At 42.4% G+C, this 25,628-nt stretch overlaps 1 protein-coding gene and 1 long non-coding RNA gene across 8 annotated transcripts in view; both read left to right on the top strand.

The window, feature by feature from the left end:
• The first annotated feature begins 337 nt into the window (after positions 1–337).
• Positions 338–25,628, top strand: part of dbn1 (drebrin 1) — a 181,875-nt gene continuing 156,584 nt past the window's right edge. For 2 of the 7 annotated variants that reach the window (XM_008428427.3, XM_008428425.3), the window contains exon 1: positions 340–513. In XM_008428427.3, the coding sequence (XP_008426649.1) occupies positions 431–513 (83 nt within the window). In that variant the 5' untranslated portion in view covers positions 340–430. Of the gene's footprint in view, positions 514–601; positions 780–25,628 lie in introns of those variants that run through there. The other 5 variants (XM_081615551.1, XM_008428429.3, XM_008428426.3 and 2 more) reach the window with 4 other exon arrangements.
• Positions 19,849–21,480, top strand: LOC145554843 (uncharacterized). Its single transcript, XR_014090864.1, has 2 exons — positions 19,849–20,301; positions 20,543–21,480. It is a non-coding gene; the product is annotated as an uncharacterized LOC145554843 (long non-coding RNA).

The following is a 25,628-nucleotide window of genomic DNA, read 5'->3' as shown; positions in this document are numbered from 1 at the left end:
CACCTTGTGGTTTTGTTTGTGGCTTTAGCATCTTCCTGGATCCTCGTTGCATTGAGGAAAATACTAGGAGATTTCCGAAAAAATTTTAAATTTTCGACTTTTGAACATTTTCTAGAACTTTTCCCAGAAAATTTCTGAGATCTCAACATTTCTGAATTTTGGAGAAATTGAGTTCATTTTATCTACAATGGCCCTAACACGCCACCGTACTAATCCTCTCCCATATATTTATGTTTGTTTGGTATTATGTGAGAGGGTTTCGCCATGGTTTAGGAACTAATATCTGGCTCTAGGACCCCGCGGACTTTTCCCTCTCCTCTTTGTCTCCACCAGTCAGACCAGATCCTCCTCCTCCTCTTCCTCCTCTGTGGTTTCATTCCGTGTCTCTCTCTCTATCAGCAGCGGTCTGGATGCTCGCAGGGACAGAAACATGGCTGTGAATCTCGCCAAGAACAGACTGGCCCTGCTGACCGCCTACCAGGACGTCATTGACGGGACCTCGGACACCGACTGGTGAGTCCCTCAGCCGGACAGCCCTCCCACCGCATCCCCTCGTGTCGCTGTCTCTTTGCGGGGCTTTTCTCTGGATCTTTTTGTGTTGCGGTTTTGAAGATGCGCAGGGGCACCTTTGGGTCGCATCATCATTATGAATTATAATAATACCATGTGGAGCGGCGTAGAGTGCGGAGGTTTTTAACTCCAAACTATTTTCTTTCTGGTTCTCCGGGCTGTTGTCCTCCATCAACTGCTGGGCTGCAGGAAGCCTTGCAGCCGTGGAGGTGAGAGTTTTTCCGGGCTTTTTTCTTTCTGGTCTGAGCCGCACTGCAGAGTCTCATCCTGGCTGCTTTGTTTGTTGCTTCAGCAGATTAATCCAGCAGGGAGCAGTTTTCAGGGGTTGACTGGCACGGTTTGGGTGAGCCAGGAAGGCCTGGTCCAGGGTGGGGTGTGTGCGCGCGTGCGTGTGTGTGCGTGGCGGGGGGAGGAGGCTGAGCCCCAGCATCCCTGAACCAGGGAGGAATAGAGGGGCGAGGCCAGTGGGAGGAGGAAGAGGGTTGAAGGGCCTCCACCATCACTCTTTGTGGCTTTGCATCACTCAGAAACGATGGAGGAAGTTCTTCATAATTCCTTTAAACGTGGTTCAGATCAATAGTTCAAGAACTACCGCATCAAAAGCTGTTTTCTATACTAAACCTCTGATTCACGATTTGTTCTGAACTTTGACTGGACCATTATAACACAGGAATACCTCCAAAATCGAACACATGTAGCTCCATCCATCTTCCCATCAACTCTCTTTCTGTACTATTAAAGGGGCAGTATGATGTAAAATGAATTATTTTAGACTTACATCATGTAATGATGTTATTCCCTCATCAAAAACACTCCTGGAGTGTTGCTTGATTCTTCCATGCATGTTTGAGAAATCTTCATATGAACTCAAAGCTCCTAAGAAAGGCAGAAGTTATGTTGCAATGCTGAAGGCAGCAGGTTGGAAAGAGTAGGAGCTTCTTAAAGAGACAGTCACAGTTTCAAAGTGTCAAATTTCTTCAGTCATGTTTGACATACAATGTTTTTGTAAAAACTGAAAGTAAAATGATTGTAGTGCTGGCCGACATAGCTCAAAAATAACATTATGTTGGATTCATAATATTCTTAAATGAAGAATGTTAAAATAACATTTCATTTTAATACCTAATTTGATCTTCAATTCTGTCTCCCTTAAAAAATACAAATGATAGAAAATATCTTTAAAAACTGGCTTTTATTTTCAATCCATCTGTGAGTTGACTTGAATTCAAAGTTTAAATAAACAGAAGCTGTAAAACACACTTGTCAAACAAGATGGTAGTTCTTGGGTGAGTTAGCATCGCTATGGAAACTCAAGGAGTTTATTGGTGGAAAATAAATAAAAAATTCCAAAAACTAAATCTACAAAACAGAAAATTTGAGATAATGGATTTATCTTCCAGCCCTACTTGATTTTTCTATAAAGTGGTACTATGTGCCTGGAAGATAGTACCACCCCTTTAAGATCAACATCCCACAGCATAATATGTAACCGTTTCTGTCAATACAGTGCAATCTTAGAGTTGTACATCGTGTCTTTATTGAACCTAAAATTATAGTTTTGTTCTGGCTGCTGCATTTCTCACCTGAGCTGTGAATCTCTGCAGCTCCTCCATAGGCTTTCAACTGCTTCAAAACTTGAGATTTTGTTTTTCTTACATAATCCTGCTTTAAATCTTCCAGCGGTCATCACTACTGAGAATTAAAGCAGAGCTGTGATTGTGAGTTGACTTGGATAAGATACTACAATAAGAGGCATTACCCTTTAGTTGTAGATTAATGCTGACTTTCTAACTAATATTAACAGGCATTGCTGGGTGTAATCAATACCTCTGTAGTTGTTTTCATCCAACCAGGAAGCCCTGAAGGTCTGACTTCCCTTTACACAATCCAGAAAAGGAATGTTTTTGGTGAATCCCAAAGAAAAACATTGACTTTGTGTTGCTGCAGGCGCGTTCAGTTCTCGTCCTCCACTCCTGTTAGGGGTTTGAAAGTTTTAGTTTTTTTTAAAAAAGAAGGGCACTTCCTTCTCTTAAGAAGCTGCTGATCATTGCAGAAAAGGTCAAACCAGACCTCTAGCAGAGCGATCTGAAAGTTAAACTGTAAGCTTTGTGCTCGATAACGCAACAAGACGACATGTTGTGTGATTAAAGGTGCAGTCTGTGAAATGTGCAGATTGGCCAAGCTCAGGTTTCAGATCCTGTTTTCCAGTTTGTTTGCGGTCAAACACTCGTGAGTCACCGTCTTTACGGTGAAATGTGAACTGCTCCCATCTGTTGTTGGTCATTATTAGTGTGAATCAGGTTCTGCTTTGAATTGGTTTTGGTTCCAGGTTTTTTTTATTTCTCACTCTTTGGGGTCATAGCTGGAGAGCAGCATAAGTATTCACTGCAGAGCAAATTTTACTTCAAAATCTTTACTCATTGATGCGGTCGCTGAAAATATAGCCTCGTCAGGGATCTTGTTCATAGAGGATGGTTTCCTAATCTTTAGTGCAGCATAAGTCCCCAGTGATGCATAAATGTCTTTATGCAACATTTATGTTGTTGACAATGATGGGAAATGACGCTTTTTCCTGTTAAAATCTCCGGAGGTGCCATTAAAAACAAGTGAGTTTGTTTTGGAGTCGAGTGAGTTTCAGGGTTTCCAGAGGTTTTCTTGTGTTGGTTCTGCCATAGCAGAGAGACAATGCTCTGGGCCTCGGGCCTGCCCCTGATTTTTATACTTGATGGGATCTGAACAAAGACAGACCCCACTGACCCCAAACAACACGTGTCACCCCCACCTAAACACCACCATCTGACCTGCTGTCTTTCCCTTGATCTTTAAAGATAAACAGAAGAAGTGGTCTGTTCTCAGGATTAAAGCTCAATAATTTAAAATGACATTAAAAATCCTCCACTATCATTTAATGCCTAAATTAAGATTGTTATTGAACAAAAGTGGCATAAAATCAAATATTTTTGATGTGTAAATTCCAAAACGATTTGATTCCAGTAATTCAGTTAAAAATGTGAACCCTGTAATAAATAGTAATATATTTTAAGTCAAGTGTAAATTTTTTGCCAGTTTGCCTGAAGTTTATCTTCACCGCTGGCTCACATCTGTTGTCAACCCATGAGATGTTGACATGTGCAAAAAAGAGAAAAGGTTTGGCTGTACTACACAGCGTACATGGACCTACTTCACAGTATGCCCAGATTTTTGTAAAAAAAAAAAAAAGTCCATTGGTTTTATGTAAAATTCCAGTTTTCATTAGTTATAAGCCATAATTATCAAGATAAGCAGAAATAAGCTGTCAAAGTTTATCAAAATCTATATAAGAAATAAAACAATGACGCAGAATAAACAAGTAATAAAATAAGAAACAAATAGTAACATAACCTCGCAATTAAAACAAAGGAAAACACATTAGGTTTTTAGAAATTTAAAATCTCCCACGCTACTGGCAGACATTAATGATAGTGGTTCCACATTTTAAGAGCTACAGCTGAAAAAGATCGATCTGGCTTAGTCACTAGTTTAGTCCTTGGAACAACTAAAAGAATTAAGTTTTTTCCTGAAGTGGATAAAAAAGAATACACACAGTGGATACTTTTTGAATTTCAAGACTATTGAGTCAGATAACAGATTTGTTTTTGTTTGTTGTTTTTTTAGCTTTAATTCAGATACTTTATTTTTATACAACTTATTTAAGATAGTTTTCACTGTAAGGTTGTTGGAAGAGCAGAAATGGAAGCTGCTAAGGTCTGCAAACCTTTATTGGTGAAAAAAAAAAAACCAAAAACAGAAAATGGGATCCAGTTCAAAGCCTGCCACCATTTATTCCTCCAGACCCCGAGGCGATCGAATCATAAAGTCCTCCTCTGGTCCAAAGCTCGCACAGAGAATCAAAGTTATCTGACATCAAGAGTATCTCCTGACGCTCAGGAATGCAGAGCGATCTATAGCTGCTGTCAGGGTGACCTTTTGACCCCCTCCAGCTGCTGGAGGAAGCCATTATCAGATGAGTCTTCTCTGGCAGGCCTTGTCGGCCTGCCAGAGGAGAAGTAGAAGAAAATGGAGCCGATCACCAGGAGTTTGTTGTTTGTTGTTGTTCTCTGTTTAAACCTCTGACTCCTTTACACTCAAATGTATATTTATGAGTGCCTGAGGTGACTTCCTGTCTGGATGCATGGAGAGGACCGGAGAGAAGTCTGAGGAAAGGACCTGCAGGGGAAAACAACTATTTCACTGGAAAGAGAAAGCAGAATAAGCAAGTGACAACAGGGAGGGGTCACACTGTGTGAATGTTAATGTGGAGGTAAAAATCTAAACACGATGGGTTCACCCAGTAAAACCTTTTAGGAACTTTTAGTGTACTGTTAAACTGATTTCCAGATTGTTTAATATTGTAAGCCAAACATTAAGTCAATAAATAACGAGTAGTGGTCTCTCCTGAGAGAATATTGTAAGCTCATATATTCTGAGATGGTAAATATAGAGATACAACTTAAAATATGAACTTACAGGTGACTGTATCTGGGTTTTCCTCATTTGGAAGTATTGCAAAAGAAAATGTTAATGAAAACAGCAAAATTTGAAATAATTTCCTCACTTGCGCAAAAATGTTTTTACGCTTGCAAAAAAGAGTTGATGTGCTGAAGTGGAGATGGAAACGGATTTGCTCCAGAAGTTTTGACGTTGCAAACATTTGCTGGTTTACTACAGCCATGCAGAGCGTCAACACCTGACATTATTGTGCTTTACACAGGCTGGTTGATTCACTCCAAACCAGTATGGAAATACACTTAATTTGCATTTTATTTATTTATTTGTGATAAATAAATAAATAAAAAAAAATTGCTTAAAATTCACATGACAGTTGGATGGAAATAGTTTTAACACCTCAAGGTTAGACAATGAGGAAACATCTAAACAAGGAGAGCAATCCAACCTTTAAAACATAGTCGGAATAGAGCTTAACATGAAACGGTCTTTTCTGCGACACACCAAGAAATGTCTGCAGTTCATTCTGGCTGCGAAAGAGCGAGAGAGAGCAGGATTTCCAGCAGAAACAAGTCGAGTTAACGACACCATTAATTTGTTCTGTATTATTCTCTTGAGCTTTTCACCTAATGAAACATGACTTAAACTGTTGAAAGAAATTTCTGTTTTAGTAACACTAGGTAGGCCAGCGCCTATGAAAGATGCTAAATAAACCCCATAATCTCTGTGTAATTGCACTCATTCATTGAACATGGCAGCTTGGTGCCACTTATAATCCTAATTTAAATAACTGCCATTAATGGCAGGAGGATTTTTACTTATTTTACTTATTATAAATTTGTAACAATTTCTCCTAACAATACAGCTTGTCAAGAGAAATTGGAATTGGTTCATATCTGGAAAATGACCAACGATGTATAACTTTGAGACATCGTGCAAAATGTCACATAATTGTTTATCAAAAGCAAATATTTGGTTTTTCTTCAATGAAAACTTGGATTGCATTTAGTTTTTATCACAGCAACAAACAGCTGCTTAAAAAATTTAATTCTTCTGTGACTCACAACAAATTTATCTAAGAACACTTATTTGGTAAAATTAAAAAAACATTTAATGAGTAAAGTTTTTTTGATCTGAAAATTAACAGGGGATTAAAAAAAAGCTGCTCATTTCTGTTTCAAACAGTTCTTTCTCAGAAATCAAGTTTCACAGACAAACTTGTTTATTAAAGACCATGCAAATGTCTGAACATTGTTTGACTTACTTTCAGGGTCAAAGTTGCAGAAAATCAGTCCAGTTTTGACCTCCTGACCCCAGCCCGTCTCTTTCTCATCTCTCTATGTCTGCTCTGCTTTATTTTCACAACAGGCATTCTTCAGCTTGTAATGCTGCCCTTAAAACAGTTGGTAGACATAGTTTTTTTTTCCTGCTGTATGAACTGCCGACCGCCTCTCAGATTAATATAGAACAGGGTCAGTAGTACAACATGCAAAAAGCCAGGCTTCTGCTTTTATCACGCCTGCTGGAGAAAGCACTGTCTGACATTTTCCGTTCTCCTCTTGCTCTGAACATCTACAACCTCTCCTCTACCAGTCAGCATGATCCTGCTTTAACCACGGTTTATTTTCTGAATATACCTAGCATAGGCGTAGGAAGAGGGGGAGGTGGGGGGGACAAGGCCCCCCCAATATTGGAGAGAGTCACATTCGTCCCCCCCAATAATTTCACCGCAGTTTCGAAGAATTTAAAAATCTTCCACTCGCGTGCTTTCATTTTGAAGGCGTACAACATCGCATTCAGCAGAGCACTTCCTCCCCCTGCCCCCTCTGAACCACTCAGAGTAAAGGCAGCAGCAGAAGGAGTCAGAGAAACTTCGTTTGAATGAAGTAAACGACCTGCCAGGAATTTTGCCATGAATATCGCTCATTTATAACATCTTGTTGTCAGTTTACTTTCATAAATAGAACAAAATCTTTTTGGTTAAGCCGTTTTAATTCTGGGAGAGTCACATGTCCAAAATTTTACTGCTAACTTTGTTTAAAAGTTAGCTAGTCTAGTCACAATGATTTAGAATAGCGGTTCTCAACGTGGGCGGTACCGCCCCCCAGGGGGCGTTCAGAGGACGGCAGGGGGCGCTGGCGGACATTTTTACAAAAGGGGGGCGCTGGGATGCCTTTGGGGGGCGTTTGGTCGAAGGTAAACTTTACACCTTAAATCCACAACAATACCAGTTTAGACTCTGAGCAACTTGGTAAAACTGTATTGTGTAACATTAAATTATGCTTGGCTGCAGCTGTATCGATGTCAGATTCTTCTTCTTCTATTATTCAGTGTTTGTAGCTTCATGGCGCAGCTCCGCTCCGCATCAGTTCAGCGTTACACCGGCTGATGACGCTGCTGTGATTCACTTTGTCTGGTATTTATGTACATATGTTTTGGCAGTTCTGTGATCATGTCAAAGCAGCAATTTATATTAAAAAGTGTTTTATTTCCGTTTGAAAGCTGCCCGCTACCATGGAAGGACAACAGAAAATCGCTCTTATAAACATGTAATTACTAAAATCACGACTTTGTATCCCTCTGAAAAATTAACCCATTGAAATAAAGAAATCCCTCCATGGGTGATTCCACGATAGAGAGCGTTCATTTTATAGCGTTAACATGGTGCTGCAAGTCGTCCGACATGAAACGGGTTTGATGGAACAACGGTACCACAACACTTTTAAATTTCAATAATCAGAATACCGAAATTGTTTCCATTGTTTTAAAAGACTTATGTCAGTCTGCCTTTTCCCCATCGATACGCTTCCCGACCGCCATGCACCTTAGGGAGTTAAAAAAAACAAAAAAAGCAGCGCACATTGCGCAAAACTCTGAAACATGAGAAGCGGGCAAAACGGAGCGACGAACTAGATGTGAATTATGGCATAAAAACAGAGAATCCGACGCTGAACAGTGAAAAATCAACACATGATGTGAAACACATGACGATTAGGCGGCGCAGCAGGTGATGAGTGAAAATTACTGATGGTCAATAAATGATCATATAAATGTAGCAACAGGCAAGAAACTAAAGTGGACATAGCAATAAACCGACAGAGGATAATATTTATCAAATGAAACTAAATGGAAATGAATGAAGAACAAAATGCAAGAATAAACTAAGAAACTAAATTAAATACGGAGGAATAAACTGGTATGGCAAGACCTTTCGAGCAATAATTAATACAGAGACTGTATGGCAAGAATAAACAGACACTATTTCCAGATAAAAGGTAAAATAATATTGTTGAATTGTCATGGGCAGGAGCTCAACTACACATTATTCAGGTGGATGCGAAAACATAAATCGGGGAGGAGCAGGTCAGGAAAGACACAGGAGAGCCAGGAGGAATTTCAGAGTGTGAAGATATAAAATTTATATAAATTAATTATATTAATTACAGGAGACAATAAGACAAGTGCTTGAGGAGAGGTTTAAAAATAGTGATAATTTTTGCAACAAAGTAAATAGAGTTGTGATGTATAATAATGTATCCATCTGAAAATTAAGTTATTTAAATTCTCATTCTGTATGATAAAAACATACTTTTTATATTTAGTTCACATTCTGACACTGTACATTACTGTAGTGTCTGTTGTAAATCCATGAATCCATGCAGGAACATCAGGCTGCAGAGAGTCAGAGGGAGACAGAGACAGAAACACATATCTGTAGATATTTCAGTTAAATGTTTGCAGCTGAAAATGACAGGGAAAAAACATTTAGGTGTTTGCCTCAGTGTTTTTTATGGATCATGTTTGGTAAGTTACTGAATGCAGAGCTGGAAAGTGAGACTGAGTTAACAGTCTCACTGTTAACTCAATGAGACTGAGACAGTCTCACTGAAGGTATCTCTAAAGGTGTCTGTTAGATGTGAAAAGTATCATTTTTATTTATTTTGTAGATCAAACTGTTGCACTGACGTAGAGAGTTGTTAAAGAAGAACAAAACTTGTTTTTTAGATTTTATTTTTGTTGGTCAAACTGATGTATTGAGTTTAAAACTGCTGAGTCTTATTATATGAGCTGTTCTCTACTTTGGTTTTAGAAAGAAGTAGAACCAATTCAATTGCAAGTCAATTTATATCAATGCATTTTGACCAATAATCAAATGTCTTTTGACCAATAAGATATTTCAGAATCTGTTAGCCTGTTGTGAGTTGTGAGGCAAATGCTAAAGTGAGTGTTCATCCTGGAATGACAGTCATTATACTATGCATAACTTTAATCTGATTATTGGATTGTAAATAGTAACATGTTAGAATACTTGTTACTGAAACAAGGGTCAGATTAGAGTAACGCATTACTGACGTGTTGATGGAATAATTGTTTGACATTTCTACTCAAGGTATTTACTGATCTGTCAGGTTTCCGATATGCGTCCCCCCCAATAACAGACTCGTTCCTACGCCCTTGATACCTAGAAATGTTTCATCAGTCAATCAGGCCGTTTCTGTTTTACCTGTTTTTCTTCCCCCCTTTTCCTCCTGCTGCTCACATTTCTACTTAGTAACTAATGCTTTGAGGTGCAGGTGCTTGAGAATCGGATTAAATAAATTATCCCCTGCACCAGCAGCTCAAAGGATGCAGAGAAAATTGATGAAAAGTCAAAAATAGTAGGGAATAAAACCAACATAAACCTTTCAGTGAATAGCTGTCGCACACTTCTGAGGCTGTGTGTCTCTGAATCTCCACCTGGGACCTACAGACTTTCCTAATAACGTAACTGTAGGTGAGGATTTACTCTGAAGTTAGGGCTGGTGGGATATTTACACTCGCCACTGTGTGTCGATCAGGACAAACTGTAGATGGGATTTCTTTGCAATCTCTCTTTATTGAGTTGGTACAGCAGTGGTACAGATGTGCAGCAAAGGGTGGGCTTGGAGTTGGAGATGTGGTCTAGATCATAACAGAAATAAGCCCACATTAATTTACCTTGCACATTTATCCAGTACAAGTGGCAGCAGTGACACCTGCTGGCCACAAACTGACCACATGTTCATCAAATGCTACGACTGATAGCTAAAGAGGTTTACCCACGTGAAGTAACTTAAAATTCACAATAAACAGGCATATCAACATGTACGGATACTAACGAGCACACGAACAGTAATAAGCCAAAATACTTGAAATACTATGCAACATATACTCGCAGGTGAGAAGCTAACAACGCATGCTAACAACGGCCCGACGAACACAACGTCATCATACCGCACAGGCGGAACTACTAAATAATAACTACCTTAACACATTTAACAACAAAACACTTACAACAAGTCAGGAACGCACATCCACCCCAACAGAAACCGTCGGCACCAGCTGCACGCCTCCACGCTCAGAGACACGGTGTTTCTGCAGCTGCTGAAAATGCCATGGAGAACTCACCACTGGGTGGCGCACCTCCCCGTCCCAGACCAAACCAACCAACACCTGGCCCAATCTCAATAACAAACAGTAATGTCCACTCGAGCCTTTGTAACAGTAACATTTGAGCATCGACTCCAGTTCAATGATGCCTCTGTTCCCTCCTCTGTCAGATCTGCCTGCAAAATGGGTGACTTCAGAAAACAGGACCTAACGTGCAGTGTTTATAAAAAGGTAGCTGATACAGAGGTGAACTCGTATCTCCTCTGAGCAGCAGGATTTACTATATAGTTATAAAAAAAATCTGTTTTATTTAGCTAATGTTTAAAAATTTTCATCTCTAGTTTTCAAGTATCTCTGTTTTATGCTACTTTTTGGGAAAAAACTAAAATATGCAAATGGTAGTATGATGCTAACAAAAGCATCTTAAAGCTAACATTAGCAAGCTAATGTTAGTTCTGTTTATTTTAGCCAGCTAAAGCTAGGTTTTGCTGTAATATGATGCCAATAATAGCATCTTAAGCTAACAAGAGCATGCTCTTGAGAATTCATGTTTCATTAAAAGACTATAAAGCCCCTCTTCCGGCTGCCATCACTGAGCCTCATCTGCTTCGTTACTCTCAGCATCAGAATGAGGTCACGACCTTTAGGTAATGTCTCGAAGACATGAGATTGCTCAAGGGATGTTGGTGGTGTCAGTCCTAAGTTGGCCTCACGATGAGGAACGAGGAGGTCACTCAACAGTCCTGATGGACGCAACAAATCAGAGGGAGACTGGTCCTGCAGTAGAATCCACTGAAACTCATTAGTTTTCCTGATTTGTTTCAGAGAAAATACAACAGAATGAATGTCAGATGATTTAGATTACATTACATTAGTATATATGAACAGATGTTTTCAGCAGCATGGCTCTGCACCATAAAAACATAATTTAGTAACAAATAGTCAGAAAAATGTAGCAAGAAATAAACATCACGTTTTGTCAAATGCCATCATGAAGCAAATATTTTGATTATTGTTCCAGTAATTATGAATCAAAAGCAACTATAAACATATTGGTTTTTAGCTTTGATTTAAAGGAACTCAGTGTTTTAGCAGTTTTACAGTTTTCTGAAAATTTGTTCCGGATTTGTGGAGCATGGAAGCTGAATGCTGCTTCACCATGTTTGGTTCTGATCCTGGGGATGAAGAGCAGACCAGAACTAGAACACCTGAGAGGTCTGAAAGTTTGATATAACAACAGCAGATCCATCCATCCATTCATGTTCTTACACCGTTATCCCTTTGGGGTCAGGAGGCCTATCTACAGTTGTTAATGGACAAGAGACAGGGTCACCCTGGACAGGTCGCCAGTCCATCGCAGACAACAGTAGACCTTTTATGTATTTTGCTAAGCCATTCAGTGATTATAAACTAACAGTACTTGTTAGCTTACAACAGTATTTTAAAATATTCTCTGAGCTACAGAGAGCCGGTGTTAGGACCTGGACATGTGGTGATATACACCTACTTGGTTTTAGTGAGAACATGATCAGCAGCATTCTGGAGCAACAGCAGCTGCTTTTTACGACAGACCAAAGCTGCAGTAATTAATGTGGCTGAAGATAAACACATTGAGTTTCTCTAGATCTTGCTTCGTCGTGAGTCTTTCAGTCCTATTAATGTTGTTCAGGTGATAGAAAACTGACTTTGCAATTGTCTTTATTAGAGGTGTGCCGATCGATGGGCCACCGATCATAATCGGCCGATTTCCGTGAAAAAGTGTATGATCGGTGATCGCTGATCATTGTCTCTTGTTGCCGATCACACAAACCGATCACCTGCTTCTCATTTCGCAGCCTGCCTGTGCAGCTGGTCTCTTTCCTTCACACTGTGCAAACGCGCAGCAACAAATCCTAAGCGATGTGGAACTATAACGCACTGAGTGAATGGGGAAGTTTGCGTGTTGCGGCAGAAAATTGAAGCACGTCAAAATGCATCAACACAACGAAGCTAATACGACATAAAAACAATGCCATACTTGACGGAGTTTGGCTACATCGAGTCTTAGCATGACGGTCAGAAAGCTAAACAAATAACCCGCAGAATTATTTAAGTCTTCGAGCTGCGATGTGGTTCTGCTCTCGCTGTTGAACGGCTGCTCCGCGCTACAGATAGTAATATTTGACAGACGGAGTGCCGCTTCTGCTCCACCTGGTGGTGACTCTCACACCGAACCTCTGTTTAAAGCTACAGCATCTAACTTAAAAAAATACATTTTACATACGTATTAAAACTTTTGCTGTCCTAACATGAGACAGATAAGCTCTAAAAAAAAATTATTGATCTCCTCCCTGTTCTGCATAATTACTCCGCTCAGTCAGAAACAGCCACTCAGAACTAGCAGTAATCAGCTAGCCGCCATGCTATCAGGAAGTTTTCATTCAGTAACTCTGGATTGTTTGTTGTAATGGATCCTGTATTTGCCTTTAAATGTTAAGTTTTATACTTGAATTGTTTTGGTAATGTTGAGGGGTTTTATTTTGACTCTTAGCATTATTTAGCCTCTTCAGAGCCTTCATATGTTATCAGTCTGTTAAAGATAGTATTATCAATAGCAGTACAATTTGCACAATGCCCATTTTGTTTAGTTTTCTTCTTGGAAAAAGTTATTAAAAACAAGTTTTTGTCTAAATTAAGGTGGATTAATGGTTCCTTTTTCCACATAATGTAACCGGTAGTGTTTATGATTTTAAAAAAAAGAAGAAAATTATGTGATCAGTATCGGTGATCGGTATCGGTGATCGGCCCTCATGGGTGATCGTGATTGGTATCGGCAGGAAAAAACCTGATCGGCACATCTCTAGTCTTTATAAGCCTCTGGAGGTATGCACATGGTCCTGCATGGATTTCTGTCCTGTCCCTCTGCGATGGGCCCAGGGTGTAACCCATCTCTCATCCAGTAACCGCTCAGTGAACTTGCAAGGTTGCGTAGGAGATGAGGCTCTGCTGTACTTGTTGGACTAAAATTTTTGAGCAGAACATTTGTAATTAAAGATCTTTAAATATTTACTAGCCACATAAAGACTACATAAACATGCTTTAGCTTTAGGCTGACTGACGCAATGGAGCCAACAGACCCAAGACCTTGGGGCTGAATTTGACTCAACATTGGAGCTTTTCCCAACAAATAAGAGCTTTGCGCAGACATGCTGAGTGTCTTTATATGAGAATGTGAGAAGGAAATATCTGTACTCGGATCAAACTTGATGTCGGTGTTGGATGGTTTCCTCTAAAGATTTATTGAACTGTTCCCTCCAGTTCTTCATCTGCTCTCCTCCTGAACTCAAACTCCCTAAATGATAAGTTCTTGTCTTTGATTTCTGCTGCAAAAACCCATCCATCCATCCATCCATCCATCTATCCATCCATTTTCTGCCACTTATCCGGGGTCAGGTCGTGGGGGCAGCAGCTTCAGAAGGGAGGCCCAGACTTCCCTCTCCCCAGTCACTTCTTCCAGCTCCTCCGGGGGAACCCCAAGGCGTTCCCAGGCCAGTCGAGAGACATAGTCCCTCCAGAGTGTCCTGGGTCTTCCCCGAGGCCTCCTCCCGGTGGGACGTGCCCGGAACACCTCACTAGGGAGGCATCCAGGAGGCATCCTGACCAGATGCCCGAGCCACCTCAACTGGCTCCTCTCGACGTGGAGGAGCAGCGGCTCTACTCTGAGTCCCTCCCGGATGACCGAGCTTCTCATCCTATCTCTGAAGGAGAGCCCAGCCACCCTGCGGAGGAGACCTATTTCGGCCGCTTGTATCCGTGATCTCGTTCTTTCGGTCATGACCCAAAGCTCATGACCATAGATGAGGGTGGGAACGTAGATCGACCGGTAAATCGAGAGCTTCGCTTTACCGAAGCCCTCGGTACCGACGGACCGGTACAGCGCCCGCTTCACGGCAGACGCTGCGCCAATCCGCCTGTCGATCTCCCGCTTCCTTCTTCCCTAATTCGTGAACAAGATCCCCAGATACTTAAACTCCTTCACTTGAGGCAGGATGGAATGAAAGAGAAACAGATGGATAGAAAATTGGATGAATGGAAGTATAAATGGAAGAGAAACTGGATGGACTGATGGATGTATTGTTGGTTGGTTGGTTGGTTGGTTGGTTGGTTGGTTGGTTGGATGGATGGATGGATGGATGGATGGATGGATGGATGGATGGATGGATGGATGGATGGATGGATGGATGGATGGATGGATGGATGGATGGATGGATGGATGGATGGATGGATGCATGCATGCTTTGGCGTCTCCCTCCTGTAAGTGAGCAGCTCTGAGGCATCAGCATGTCATCCTGCTGCTGCAGGCTCAGGGTCAGAGTTCAAGAGAAAGATGGCTCCTTGTAACCTCACAGCTTTTCAGAGGCTTTTTTGTCTGAGCCCTCTGCAGTCTTGTTAGACTTAAAAAAAGAAGCAATTAAACTGACCGGAAAAGAAGCAGACAGGAAGTCATCATTTTTAGCTCTGATTTCACACATTTCATTTGAAACACAGAGAGCTGCAGAGGTGTAATGTTGAAACCGATAGTTTATGAGACGCATTATTTTGTTCTAGAGAAACGTCTTAGCTCTAAGCAGATGCAGACTGTATTAAAACTGCTCAAAAATATGTGAACTTGGATCATAAATGCCAAGGAAAGCTTTTGAAATAGTTTCCTAGGTTAAAGTTAACTGAGATTTTTCTAAATACAGGACAAGAATCCTGAAACCTGCCTGTTAATGTGAAGTTTATATAAGATTCACTTCCAAAACCATGTGGGTTTGGAAGTGAACATTTTAACATTAAGAAAGTGAGTTACTTAGTAAACAGAATATACAATAATTCATAAGTCTGTGGGGGATTTTCATATGAGTTTTCCTGGTTTGACTTAGTCAAGATGACTTAGTCAAGATTAATCTCAGTAATCCTTTCAGCCCCAGTATAAATTGGTTGTAAAAATACCTTCTATTGAAAGATGGTGGTACATTTGGTACAGCAGAATCAATAATAATAATAAAAAAAACTGTTAAAAATTAATCAAAGTCAGCTTTTTGAGAACATGGCAGTGATGTGATCTAGCAGGCTTACTGTTCAAGAACATTTCTGATTGGTTATAAATCATCCAAAGTGGTTTAATAATTAAAACTCCTTTTGTGGTTAAATGGTACCTTCTGTCCTGCTGGCAAGCATCACCTCCATTATAATACGACAGAATATACAAAAATATGGATAGGACACAGATAATGTCATTAGTGCTTGGTAGATAATGCATTAGTATGTTTGTGTATAATTAGACAATGTCATCTGTTTTTTCAGATCTTTATTAACATCAGCCAGTTTTTCTGTATCTCCTGTCCTCCTCCATCATTGATTCCCAGCTCAAGTGTTATCAAGCTGTCCTAAAGTGATGATGTTTGTCTCAGGCTGCTCTGCAGACAGCAAAGAGAACATTGCAGTCTCACTGTGAGGTGGAAAAAGCCTGTGATTACAGTTGTATTTCTATTGAATTTGAAGCTCTCAACCTTGAGAGCGCTTGTGTGACAACTCGAGGCAGTCTGTCAATAAATGACTGAAAAGAGCTGGAAAAGACAGGCATATGCCTGTGTGGGCTGTAATGGTTGATCTTTTCAGGTTTTTGTTTCCTTTTTATCCATTTCTAAGTGTTTCAGCAGCAAATGGTTTTTAGTTGGCTTTAATGGAATGAACTACAATAAGAAATATTTCAGTCATTTAAGGATAAAAGTTAACAAGGCTTATGAAACAGCACCCTTTTTAAAAATTATATTAATGTGCCTATAACACTGCCAAAGACGCTTTACATGCTTAGAATTGCCGCTCCCTAACCTTGGTGCTAGCCGACTGTTCTGTTAGAGAGACTGTAGAATTAGGGGTGAAACGATTAATCTGATGAATTGATTATTGAAATAATCAACAACTAATTTAGAAATTGATTAATATACAGACAAAAAAGCAATTTGCATAAAGAACAATCTACTCGGGTCAGAAATTAAGCCAAAAATGTTAAAATAATAAATACATTTTGCATTTAAGATTTAAAGGAAATCAACATTTGTCTGTAGATTTCTTCTGCCCAGAACTCCTCCAGGGCAGTTTTACAAAAGACTCCTATTAAGAACTTTTTGCTATCCAATTATTAATGGGTCAATTGCATTGATAAGTCAAGCTGTAAGGACTGATCTTTAATTTTTATTTATTTTTTTTGCTACAGATGATCAGGCGTTCACTGAAGGTCTGGTAGGTTATTGAAGTTTAGGCAATAGAATGTTTGTTTGGAAAAGGAATTGAACGGTTTTCTGGGCATCTTTTTAATTTAACCACGTTAGCCTTTTTTGCACTTAAAAATAATCTGATTAATGATCAGAATACTTGATTATTAAAATAATTGTTAGTTGTAGCCTGAGGTTGAATCGAATAATGGTGCTGGATCTGAAACTGGTTTGTTGGAGAATCAGTTGTACACTTTAAATTACATGTTGTTTATTTGGTCACCTAAAAAAAGATGCAGCCATTCTCTGCTGTGCTTGTTGCTGGGAGACCAGAAAAGCTTTGAAGAAGTTCAGGCTCCTTAACACCAAGGAGAGATGTACAGGTTGCCATATGTATGGATTTTGCTCAGTTCTGAGTTACAGATTGGGTAAAAAATTGCACATAAAGTCCAAACCAAGGGCTAATCTCAGCAGGTTGATTTTAATAATCATTTAAAATCTAAATTCCAGTTTAATATCTATATTCTGCTTGCTGCATAAATTTTTTTTGCTCCAAAAATATTTTTACTATCTTTAAAAAGAGGAAATGTTGGTATTATGTTTTTCCAAGTAAATTCCATACTTTCTGAATGACCAAATGTTCAGAGCGACAGGCTGTTTCCAATCAACTTGGGTTATAACATGATTATTTTTGGCTTTATTAAATTTGAAGAAAATATATCATTCATTGTGTTATGCTCATTTGATGGTTGTGCAGGTCTCTGTTACAGCGGAGCAGCTGTTTTGTGAAGCTTCCACCTCTTTCTCTTTCCTGTCTCTCACAGGTTTATTCCTGTCTTTTCACATAGCTGTTGCAGAAATGCATCTATTTTTTTTCCTGGAATGTTTTTGTTCTCCCTCTCTCTCCCCATCCTGCTGACACAAAAGGCGTTCTCTTTGCGCTCTCCTCAGCTGTCCCATTTTTTTCTCTGAGTAAATAGTGTTAGGACGGAGGGACGGACACCAACGTTTGTCCTCTGTAGCTCTGAGTCACACCAACACCACCTGGAACTTGGAGAAAGATCCATGGATTGGAGGAAGGGGTAAAAACCCATCTCTTTTATCTGTGTGTGAGGATTGTTTTTCTTAGGGTGTGTGTGTGTTGGTAGGTGGACAATACTCCCAACAAATTTAACATAACATTATTTGAAAACTGGAAACTATAATTGGTGGAACAGATAAAAGAACCTCTGGTAAGAGGAATGGTTCTGTTCACTCCTTTGTTTTAACTCAATGTTAGGCCTGTCACAATAACAAATTTTGCTGGACGATTAATTGTCTAAAAAGTTATTGTGATAAATGATAATATTGTTTCAAGACCTGTTGACACTGATTTAATGGAAATGACTAATAATGCATGCAGTTTCATGCCATAGACACACTTTATTTTCAAAAGAACACATAACACTGGAACTGATAAACTAAGTAAACAAAACAACCAAAAACAAAAATAAAATGGATTTTCAGTCTCCATTAACAAAAAACGTACTTGAATAAAAACTAAACAACATAAAGCCAAAGTGAAAATAAATACTGCATTCAACCAAAAGTTGGCCGATCTAAGATCGTCGCTGGTGATTTCATAACCGATCATCTTGCAGCGTGTGGTGGGTTACGGTATATGATCGTGGCCGCTCCGATCTAAATCAGGGGTTTTCCCGGACTGGGAGCTTAACGCTGAATGTGACAGGTAGCCAATCAGAAAGCGCGGATTCTCTTCCGTGCATTCTGAGGGGAAATTATGGAGGGAATCCCAACCAGCTGACACAGCGCAACCCGAAGTCCAGCGGACATTGGAGATGATATGTGGAAACATTAATGTTTATTCAACATTTTGTGCAAAGAATATAGAAATGACAAGGAGAGGAGTTGGAGACAAATTGCTACCGCAGTTGATAAACCCGGTAAGTTTTCAGCTGTTCTTCGTTAACGTGACATAAAAAGTTACAATGATTTTCATTCAGTCAGGACTTTACGCTGACTCTAGCCACATGCATCACAGGTAGATTCTAGTAAAGCATTGATTAATGCCTGACTTTAAAATTAGTTAACTGGGCTTGTGTAATGGTGACATGTGCCTGTTGTTTTTGTTTTGACTCCATCCATGTCGTGTCCCTCATCTCCCTGATTCCCTGCAGCTGTGCCGCTCCCTGATTGCTCCCCTTCTTAAGCCTCCCTCCGCTACCTGCACACTGCCAGATTATCGAACGCTTTCAGCAAGTAGTTTCTAGCTCTTCATCCACGCCCTGTGTATTACTGCCTCGCTCTTGCCCTTTGGATTTTCCCCTTTTGCCTTCCCTTGTTGGACTACTGTTTTTGCCTACCCGGATCTCGACCCTAGCCTGTTCTCTGACGCCGCTCACGCCCACTCCCTCGGACTCTGCTATCTTCCACCTCGTGTATGACCTCGGCCCGGCTGACCAAGAACTGGATCTGGACTCTATTCCTCTGATCCCCGGTTGTGAGTACGCAGCCCTGCATCTGCGCTTCTCCCCCCGCCCCCACGCACTATCTTCCAGCTAGTGCTTCAGCTAGTTATCCTGTGTGCCGCCCTTGGCTGTCTCCAATAAAGATCTGTGGTTTTCTGCTCACTCCTGTCTCGTGGCTGATTTCGGGTCCTCCTAGTGTGCATTACAGCATAATCTGGCCACCATGGACCCGACGCCCGCGCAGGAGTGGCGCGGTACTGTAGAGAAAGCCATTACCAAGCTAGAAGCTAATATGCAGGAAATGATGACTATGCTCTCTAAGTTGTCTAGCCCCACAGCGCCTCCCAGTGCTCCGGCTCCCGCACGACAGCTGCAGCGCTTAACTCCTCCACAGGAGCCCCGTCTGTCCCCTCCTGAGGTCTTTAGTGGGGAGCCCAGCCTATGTCGCCCTTTTGTTACACAGTGTGAGATTCAGTTTGAGCTTCAGCCCAGCTCCTTCCCTTCTGAGCGAGCTAAAGTCGCCTACATGATTTCTCTATTATCTGGAAAGGCTAAGATTTGGGGTACAGCTGAGTGGCAGAGGGACACGTTCCTCTGCTACAGTTTTGATGATTTCTCCAAGGAACTAATACGTGTTTTTGATCCCTGCCTCCCAGAGAGAGAGGCAGCTAGGGGCTCTGGAGAATTAAACAGGGCAAAAGACGCATTAATGAGTATATCATCGACTTCCACACCCTTTCTGCAGACAGTGATTGGAATGATGAAGCCTTGTGTGACGCCTTTTACCAGGGTTTGAGCGAAGGCATAAAGGATGAACTCTCCACCCGTGACCCCCCTAAGGATCTGGCTGATCTGGAATCCATGGCATCCCGGATTGACCAGCGGATGCATGAAAGAAGGCTTGAAAGGGCCTCTGACCGACCTTATCCTCCACCGGGGGCCCCCTCGAGGCTCGTAACGAGGTCTCCTTTTCCCAAACCTTCTTCCTCTCCCCCCCAGGACCAACCCGAACCCATGCAGATTGGTCGCTCCAGGCTGACACCGGAGGAGAGGGATCGTAGGCTCAAAAAGGGCCTGTGTTTCTACTGCGGCAGTCAGGATCATCAACTCCGTCAGTGTCCCTCGAAGAGGTTAGTTCCTTCGGTCGGTAGTGCTCTACTAAGTCAGTGCACTACAGCCGCATCTCCATTATTCACCATTAAAGCTGAAATTTCTATGCAGGGTCACTCCCTCTCCTTAGCAGCTTTTGTCGATTCTGGAGCCGACACTGAATTTATGGATGCTGAGCTAGCTCGCTCTCTCCAGTTGAATTTAAAACAAAGTACTCGCAAGTCTGTGGTCCAGGCAATTGATGGTCATGTTGTACAGCAGGTCAAGTTGGAGACAGAGCCAGTCCGACTGATCGTGGGAGGGAATCATCAGGAATCCATCTCCTTTCTTATCATCAACTCTCCTAAGATCCCTGTAATTCTTGGTGCCACCTGGTTGAGACTGCACAACCCGCACATAGACTGGGAGCAGGGTTTGGTCCTTGGCTGGAGCCCTCGTTGTCTTTCCTCCTGTCTTCAAGCTGCCAATCATCCTGGGCCTGTACTCCAGGGTCCCCCGGCTCTGGACCCTGTACTTTCAGGGATCCCCAAGGACTACCACGACCTTAAAGAGGTCTTCAGTAAACATCATGCTACTTCTCTGCCACCTCATCGCCCCTACGACTGCGCCATCAACCTGCTTCCTGGCACCTCACCCCCCAAGGGACGTCTGTACCCACTATCTGTCCCTGAAGACCGAGCCATGCGGGACTACATTGGGGAGGCCCTCCAGGCAGGAATCATTCGCCCTTCTTCATCTCCTGCTGGCGCAGGGTTTTTCTTTGTAGGTAAAAAGGATGGTTCACTCCGTCCCTGTATTGACTATAGAGGGCTTAATGACATTACGATCAAGAATCGTTATCCCCTCCCACTCACTAACACTGCATTCGAACGCATCCAAGGTGCTAACATCTTCACAAGGTTGGATCTGAGAAATGCGTACCATCTGGTGCGTATTCGGGAGGGGGATGAATGGAAGACTGCCTTCAACACCCCTACTGGGCACTACGAATACTTGGTGATGCCTTTTGGTTTGACTAATGCACCCGCAGTCTTTCAGGCCCTTGTGAATGATGTCCTTAGAGACATGATTGGTCTCTATGTTTTTGTCTATTTGGATGACATCCTGGTTTTCTCTAAGGATCTTCCCTCACATATCACCCATGTTCGTTCTGTGCTCCTTCGTCTACTGCAAAATAAATTATTTGTCAAACCTGAGAAGTGTGAATTTCATGTTTCCCAGACTACCTTCTTAGGTTTTCTGGTCTCCCCAACAAGCTATCCATGGAGGACCGCAAGGTTTCCGCTGTTCTGGATTGGCCAACACCACAAGACCGTAAGCAGCTCAGAAGGTTTCTAGGTTTTGCTAATTTCTATCGCCGTTTCATTCGCAACTACAGTACTATTGCTTCTCCACTTCATGCCCTAACCTCTCCCAAGTCTCGTTTTCAGTGGAATCCTAGAGCGGAGGAGGCTTTCCAAAGACTCAAACACCTATTCTCCTCCGCACCTGTTCTCCATTCTCCGGACCTGAGTCGTCAGTTCATTGTGGAGGTCGACGCCTCTGAGTCTGGGATCGGCGCGATCCTTAGCCAGAGGTATGAGGATGGTAAGATTCATCCTTGCGCCTTCTTTTCCAGAGTCCTCTCCTCGGCTGAGCGCAACTACGATGTAGGGGACCGGGAGTTACTGGCCGTTAAACTGGCATTGGAGGAATGGAGACACTGGCTAGAGGGAGCCAAGGAACCCTTCCTAGTGTGGACTGACCATAAAAACCTCCAGTACCTCAAGACTGCCAAGAGACTCAACACCAGGCAAGCCAGGTGGGCCCTTTTCTTCTCCCGCTTTGCGTTCTCCTTGTCCTACAGACCTGGCTCCAAGAATGTGAAGCCGGATGCGTTGTCCAGGATTCATGAACCCCTGAGTAAACCTTTGACTTCTGGAGATTTTATTCTTCCTAAGTCTGTTCGACTGGCAGTAACCCACCTTGAGGTTGAGAACCGGGTCCGGGAGGCCAACCGACAACAACGGGTTCCCCCAGGCTGTCCTCCCCGCCGTCTATTCGTCCCTGACCATCTTGTAGCTGAGGTACTCAAGCTTTGCCATGTATCTAAATTGTTTTGTCACCCTGGTGTAGCCAGAACCCTGAAGGTGATCCAGACACGCTTTTGGTGGAGGAACATGGCCAAGGATGTCAAGGAGTTTGTTTCTGCCTGCCGGGTCTGCTCCCAGGCTAAGCCATCTCGCCGACCCCCTTCGGGGCTTCTTCACCCTCTACCTATTCCCCACCGGCCTTGGTCTCATATTTCAATGGACTTCATCACTGGCTTACCCACCTCCAACAGGTACACCACCATACTAACCATAGTCGATCGATTCTCCAAGATGACTCACCTGGTTCCCCTAGTGAAGTTGCCCTCCTCCAAGGAGTTGAGTGAAGTCCTTGCCAGGGAGGTGTTCCGCCTTCATGGGCTTCCTGTAGACATCGTCTCTGACCGTGGTCCTCAATTTGTCTCACGTTTTTGGAAGGAGTTTTGTGGACAGTTGGGAATCCAGGTGAGTCTCTCCTCTGGTTTCCATCCACAGTCTGATGGCCAGACTGAACGTCTCAACCAAGAGGTGGAGATCAAACTTCGCATGCTCTGCGAACAAGACCCTACCAATTGGGTACAGAATCTGCCGTGGGTGGAGCATGCTATCAATTCTCTTCCCTCCAGTGCCACGGGGTTATCTCCCTTCCATACCGTTTATGGTTTCCAACCACCAGTTTTCTCCTTGCAGGAACGGGCTGCCATGGTTCCCTCTGCCCATGCCTCAGCCAGGAGGTGCCTTAAGGTATGGAGAAGGGCCCGCAGGGCACTCTTAACTACTTCTGCCATATATTCTAGATCTGCCAACCGACACAGGATCCCGGCCCCCGCTTATCTGGTTGGGCAAAAGGTATGGCTGTCAACCAGGGACCTTCCGCTTCGGATGGTGAACAGGAAGCTGGCTCCATGTTTCGTCGGACCATTTCCCATCTCCAAGGTGATTAACCCGGTGGCCGTCCGTCTCCGGCTGCCTGCTTCCCTGAGGGTCCATCCCACCTTCCATGTCTCACGCATCAAGCCTGTCTCCGCATCCCGATTTGTGCCCTCCTCCGGACCCCCTCCTCCCGCCCGAATCTTCGCTGGGGGGCCTGTCTACACGGTGAGGCGTCTTCTCAAGTCCAGACGATGGGGCCGTGGAGTCCATTACCTGGTGGATTGGGAGGGTTATGGACCTGAGGAGCGGTCGTGGGTTCCGTCCCGCCACATTGTGGACAAGGCTCTCATCCGGAGTTTCCATCGTGATCACCCCGACCAGCCTGGTGGTCCTTCAGGAGCCGGACCTTGAGGAGGGGGTACTGTAATGGTGACATGTGCCTGTTGTTTTTGTTTTGACTCCATCCATGTCGTGTCCCTCATCTCCCTGATTCCCTGCAGCTGTGCCGCTCCCTGATTGCTCCCCTTCTTAAGCCTCCCTCCGCTACCTGCACACTGCCAGATTATCGAACGCTTTCAGCAAGTAGTTTCTAGCTCTTCATCCACGCCCTGTGTATTACTGCCTCGCTCTTGCCCTTTGGATTTTCCCCTTTTGCCTTCCCTTGTTGGACTACTGTTTTTGCCTACCCGGATCTCGACCCTAGCCTGTTCTCTGACGCCGCTCACGCCCACTCCCTCGGACTCTGCTATCTTCCACCTCGTGTATGACCTCGGCCCGGCTGACCAAGAACTGGATCTGGACTCTATTCCTCTGATCCCCGGTTGTGAGTACGCAGCCCTGCATCTGCGCTTCTCCCCCCGCCCCCACGCACTATCTTCCAGCTAGTGCTTCAGCTAGTTATCCTGTGTGCCGCCCTTGGCTGTCTCCAATAAAGATCTGTGGTTTTCTGCTCACTCCTGTCTCGTGGCTGATTTCGGGTCCTCCTAGTGTGCATTACAGCTTGTAGCCAATATTTTGTGCCCATGTGGCTGGACACCACACGGCACGACAAACCCGATCGAACCGTTATACCTAGGATTTCTGTCGGCTAATGTGTCTCTCAGGTTTTGAAAATGGGCCGACAACTCGTGTAGTGTGCCCTGGGCAATACACTAAGGAAACGTAGAAGGGAGGGTCAGTGCAGAGCACCGGAGCTGAGCATTTTTTCATTCAGTGTTATCAACAGAAAGAAAAATGGCCGGAAGAGACGATTCAGACGATAATTAAAATGAGGTCGATAGGTTTAATTTATCGTGCGATTAATTGATTTATCGTTTATCGCGACAGGCCTACGTGTGTAATTTTAAGCACCAAGGATCAGGCAGATCTGGAAAGGACTGAAATAAAACAACAAAAATGTTGTCCAGTTTTAAAGTGAGGCAATAAGGAAAAAGAGGATGTAAACATCTGATGTTAGCTATAAATTAGGTGAAGGATGTTCTACAGTTTGGTCTGAACTTTTATATTTTCATAAATATTTTTTAATTAAATCAATGCTCTGTTTTTTTGTGAAACAAATGCTTGATTTTACAGTAAAAGAACAAAAGATATCACCACTATGAGGACTGTTGGTCAACCAACGTCCTATTTGGTTGGTCAACCAAAATAGACATACATCTCTCAAAAGATAATAAAACAATGTAAGAAGTGTATCAATTGAAAACTGTTTCTAGTTTATTTAGATAGTATTTTTAAAAATGTGGAAAAAGGTCTATATCCTTCTAAATACAGCTGGACCATATCAGTAACAATATATATCAGAATAGATATGTGCTCAATAAGACTGGATAAAACACCTGGTAGGATATTCCATATATTGAATGTTTTATCAGAACTCTGATCCAGAACTGCACAGCACTCTGGGAGATGTAGGCAGAGTAAAGGCTTATCCTGTCAAGCTTCCACAGCCAGTTAAGGTTGGCAGCATCAACTGTTCACTCTTTGGTTACCTAGCAACTCCCTCACTATGTGGTTACCTAGCAACAACTTGTTGAATAACTTGCACAGCAGTAGTTTCAGGTTTTGCTACAGTTGCTCATAAAGAATAAAAAAATAATAGCACGGAGAAAAAGCTGTAGATAAAAGACGAAAGGTCATGCCACCAGTTTGGCAGTATTTCAGATATTTTAAACAAAAACTGACCAATAATGATCTATGGACAATTTAAATAAAGCTGTAGATTTTGTTGAAGAAAAACAGAACCTTGTTTGCGTCTAAATGTTTGAACAGATAAATCCTACAAGACGTTGTTTAAACAAAGATGCATAACTCTGTCTGCTGTCGATAACTGCTTTGAATCGTTTTAGTTTGAAACATAAAACAAATTAACCCTGAAAAACCACAAGGTGAAGCTTGCTGCTGACAAG

The sequence above is a fragment of the Poecilia reticulata genome, chromosome 14 (genome assembly GCF_904066995.2).
Source record: "Poecilia reticulata chromosome 14, P_reticulata-male-v2, whole genome shotgun sequence".
NCBI lineage: Eukaryota > Metazoa > Chordata > Actinopteri > Cyprinodontiformes > Poeciliidae > Poecilia > Poecilia reticulata.
This window is presented reverse-complemented; position numbering and strand designations above follow the sequence as displayed.